The sequence below is a fragment of the Hibiscus syriacus genome, unplaced genomic scaffold, assembly GCF_006381635.1.
Source record: "Hibiscus syriacus cultivar Baekdansim isolate YM2019G1 unplaced genomic scaffold, ASM638163v2 tig00011761_pilon, whole genome shotgun sequence".
Classification (NCBI taxonomy): Eukaryota; Viridiplantae; Streptophyta; class Magnoliopsida; order Malvales; family Malvaceae; genus Hibiscus; species Hibiscus syriacus.
In genome coordinates, this window is record NW_024062256.1 from 1,028,906 (window position 1) to 1,032,767 (window position 3,862).

Sequence of the window (3,862 nt, forward strand, 5' to 3'; positions counted from 1 at the left end):
TAACTCGAACTATGACAAAACCGTTATATCATAGATGAAATCACATTTTTATAACTTTTTTTGAAACTGAGTACAATATTTTAGCCTATCAAGGGGAAGGCTAAAAAAAAGCCAATGAAAGCTCAAACAAAAAACACCTTTTAATTATATATATAACCAAAAATCCTCATAAATGCCCTCCAATTCCTAAACAAGGAAGAAATTACTGACAGTTACTACGACAAAATCAAATAGAGATAGTAAACTCTTTATTTTTTGCCAAATGATTCTCACAGTAAGCTTCTTTGGAATATTCTTGAATTAAACGGTGGCTAGAAAGGGAAAACTGTACAAAACTAGGGAATTACATCCGATCAGACACCGCCACGTCATCGTCTTCCTCCCGTGTCCGTCTTCAGGGCTTTGGCTTTAGACGAAGCCACTGGTATCGACCGTCGAGAGGCACATCCTTGACGATATCGTAATTGTACCTGAGGAAATAACAGATATTGAAAATGTTTGTTACTTAGAGATGGAGATTCTTGCTGATTATGTCCTTATCCTGCGCACCTAACGGAAGAGAATGAGACAACAAGCTTACTTATCTGCAAACCGTTTTTGCTCATACTTTTCGGCGACGGAGAAGAACTCATCGATCTCGGCTTGCGACGGCATCTTCGGCGGCTTTTTCGCAGGCGATTCCATTTCGTCTGAGTCGCCACAAAGCTCGCTTAAGGGAGTTGTTTCTCTACTGAAAAAGAAAGAAAGAAAAAAATGCAAAAGAGAGGAGATTATAAAAACGGATAGTTAAGGGAAACGATTCGTTTTTCTCACCTCATAATGAATTAAAACGTTTTAGTAATTAATGGAAGAATTATTGAAAATTAACCTGAAGTTGTTGATGTTGGTGCACGTTGAGATTTCAGTTTCAAAACTCTTTGGCTGCAAAAAAAAAAAAAAACGCATTCATGAACCATGATCAGGTAATTAATTTGCATATATAACGAATGTTTAAAAGCGATCAATTGATTTTTCTCTTCTCAGCAACCAAACGAGGAAACAAAAAAAGAGGAGAAAATTAACGAAACATAAATTCGAACCTCTAGATCTACAACTCTCAAGCTATCCTTGAGAATATCACATGACTCATTGCTCGAACAACGAGAAGCCAATGAATCGCCGGAGAAGAGACCGGAACACATATCTCCGGCCTGTACCCCACAAGAATCCGAGGAAGTGGCCAAGTTAATAGGCTGGTTCTGCGAATTTGAAGGGATACAAGGGTTTTCGAGCTCAATGTCCGGTGATATTAACTCCAATTCTTGTAATTCACGAGGACCAACGGCTTTTCTTCGCTTTGATAATGATAAGCTCGTGCTTGAAGCTTCCATTTCTGCTGTTTCTGCACATCGTTTACAGTTCCTCAAAGAATCACCCATTTTTTCCTCAAAAAGCTGAGTTTGTTTTTCTTTTTTTCTTTTTTCTTTTTTCTTTTTCCGTTGGTTTTGAAATTTATGGGGTTTCAACGAAGGAGAGAGGGTTAAAAAGGCAGTCGAGAGTGAAGATGAAGCATTCTGAGCCGTTGACTTTCTCAACGGTTGAGATTTGATTTGTTTCTTCCTTTTCTTTTGTTATTGTGTGGGATGTACGTGGTCCTTACTCCGTTATTTGTGTCACCGTAACCGGGGACCTCAACGACGCCGTTCTTACCTTACGCATTCAAAACGTGAAAAACAAAAAACTAAAAGCAATTTTGCATAGTCTTTGAAATAGACAGTATATTAGCATTTTAAAATATTTTATTATTAATTGTTGGTGATAAACATGGAGTAAACTGTTGTCCATGCACAATTGATAGTGATGAGTAAAAGTGTTAAAACGTCTTGTTTAGTGGCTTATGTGGGAATTTAAGGATGTATTTTTTATGATTTTGAAGTGTTATATATCTTCGGGATTAATGGAAAACCCTTTGTAAATAGCTTGTTTTATAAATGTTTTGATTTTATAAAATATTTTAGGTAGGTCTCGAATGTAATTTAATATATTCAACGACATCAACAGAGTTAACGTGTGAATGATAAATATCGATGATCTAATGAGGTATATATACAAAAATGAAGGCAGTGGCTGATGCAAGTGTAGTTTCGAGTATGCTTTGAAGTATGAAATTTTTATGTTAATTATTTATTTTACTAAACACTTCCGCTTTAAAATTTTATTTATGTCCATTCATACGAAAAAATCTGTTGTTAATATATACACGCTCACACTAAAAAATATTTTTAGATCTGTCACTACATGAAGGTATATGCAACACCCAAATTCTAGGTTAATAGTTTCGAATTTACCCAAGAGGTGTATGGACCTCGTGGAGTTCATAATTAAAGTCGTTGAGCCGAATGAGTTTAAGTGGGTTGGAATCGGGCCCAAAAGGTTATAAAAAATGGTATTTTTGAATATAAGACAAAACGCGAAGGACCAAAAGTGTGATTCTCCCATCTGTGAAAAGATGAGGATTTTATATCTTCCTTCATTTTGGATTCTCTAGCTAAGGTAGTGTATTTCTAATCATTTGTAGTGTAATCATGAAGATTTGTTGAGATTTGAGTATTTTAGGGTTTTTGCTTGATTCATGTCATAGATGATTAGTTGTTTAGATTGTGTTTTAGGGTGCTAGATGACCCTAAGTAACTTTTCTAAGCTTTAGAGCATGACTTGGGACCAAATTAGCGTGTTTCGGAGGGTTTTTGGGTGTTCCCCGAGCCTAAGAGAGAGATCTCTGGGGTTTGAGTATCGATACTGAAAGAACAATACCGATACCAATGCTATAAAAGGGTACCGATACCAACGCTGGAATTTCAATACCAATACTAAAAATAACAGTATCGATACCATACCACTTTTTAACAAATATAAGTTGTTTTTGGTACCGATACTCATTGGAGAATCGATACTTGACCAAGGGGTATTGATACTACAAGTGGGGTATCGAAACTACTCATTTTGTATGCTTAGATTTGACTTCGCTAAAGCCCGTAAGAGTTAAGGATGACTCGTAATGTTGTAACTTAGTCTGTGAGGGACTTAAATGACAAAAGGTGCCTATAAACACTCTTAAATGTAGGTTACTGTCGAAATAACCATATTAGGTGTAACACTCCCAAGTATCTTCAATCGAGAGCGTGTTGAGTAGTCTCGAGTGAAGAATCGTTGCGTAAGATGTGTCAACGAATGAGGCGATGAAGGATGTGATTAGCAAGATAGAGGAAATCAAGTACCACGTGAACACCCATACTCAAAGATTAGCAAGATACCCTACCGGTTTAAGGGTGAACAGATGGGAAATGTGATGAAATAGACTAGGGAGTCGTTATCAATGAACCAACCCCAATCGAGTGTTGGGCTAGTAGTAAAATACCAAGTGGGTAGCAAGGAATATTACTTGCCTTAAGGGCGTAAAACACTAGAAGACTAAGAAGCTCTTACATAGTGTTCTAGATGAGAGAACGAGTGAGATTGTGGGGAGTGAGGGGCTACTTCGGTTGCCCTTGTGTGGCATAACAAGTGTATGAACTGCTTCACGAATATTAAATGAATTATGCTCGTGATCTCAATCAAATTTTCTTGATGTTTTAAGCGATCATATAAACAAAAAATGAGTATTTTCACGAGCATAAACCTTCTTGAATGAAATTAAAAGCATATTTAAAACCATTTATTTTGATTAACGAATAATAATTAAGCATGTTTACAATTTATTTGTTAATGTTCTATTCTTCTGTTGATCATACTTCCGTCGAGGAAAAAAATAAGTTATTTTTCAGAGTCATATTTTCATTTCATCTTCATATGGAATATAAACAGTTTAATTGAAGAATCATCG

General features: G+C 36.1%; 1 protein-coding gene across 2 annotated transcripts; it reads right to left on the reverse strand.

Moving 5' to 3' along the window:
- Positions 1-371: 371 nt before the first annotated feature.
- On the reverse strand, positions 372-1,470 carry LOC120204930 (cyclin-dependent kinase inhibitor 7-like). Of its 2 annotated transcripts, none has more exons than XM_039204919.1 (4): positions 1,080-1,470; positions 869-921; positions 581-730; positions 372-470 (listed from the first exon to the last, which is right to left on the reverse strand). In XM_039204919.1, exons 1-4 carry the CDS (start codon positions 1,416-1,418, stop codon positions 395-397), a joined length of 618 nt encoding a protein of 205 aa, XP_039060850.1. In that variant the 5' UTR covers positions 1,419-1,470; the 3' UTR covers positions 372-394. The 2 variants fall into 2 exon arrangements, with proteins under 2 accessions (XP_039060850.1, XP_039060851.1); XM_039204920.1 differs by having other exon boundaries at positions 373-470; positions 581-727.
- Positions 1,471-3,862: the final 2,392 nt, after the last annotated feature.

What these genes read in the sequence shown, in the direction of transcription:
- LOC120204930 (XM_039204919.1), bottom strand. Translation starts at nt 1,418, where the DNA reads ATGGGTGATTCTTTGAGGAACTGTAAACGATGTGCAGAAACAGCAGAA. An exon ending in TGAGAGTTGTAGATCTAGAG is followed by an intron (nt 922 to 1,079) that starts GTTCGAATTTAT and finishes TTTTTTTTGCAG; the next exon opens with CCAAAGAGTTTTGAAACTGA. An exon ending in ACCAACATCAACAACTTCAG is followed by an intron (nt 731 to 868) that starts GTTAATTTTCAA and finishes TTTCTTTTTCAG; the next exon opens with TAGAGAAACAACTCCCTTAA.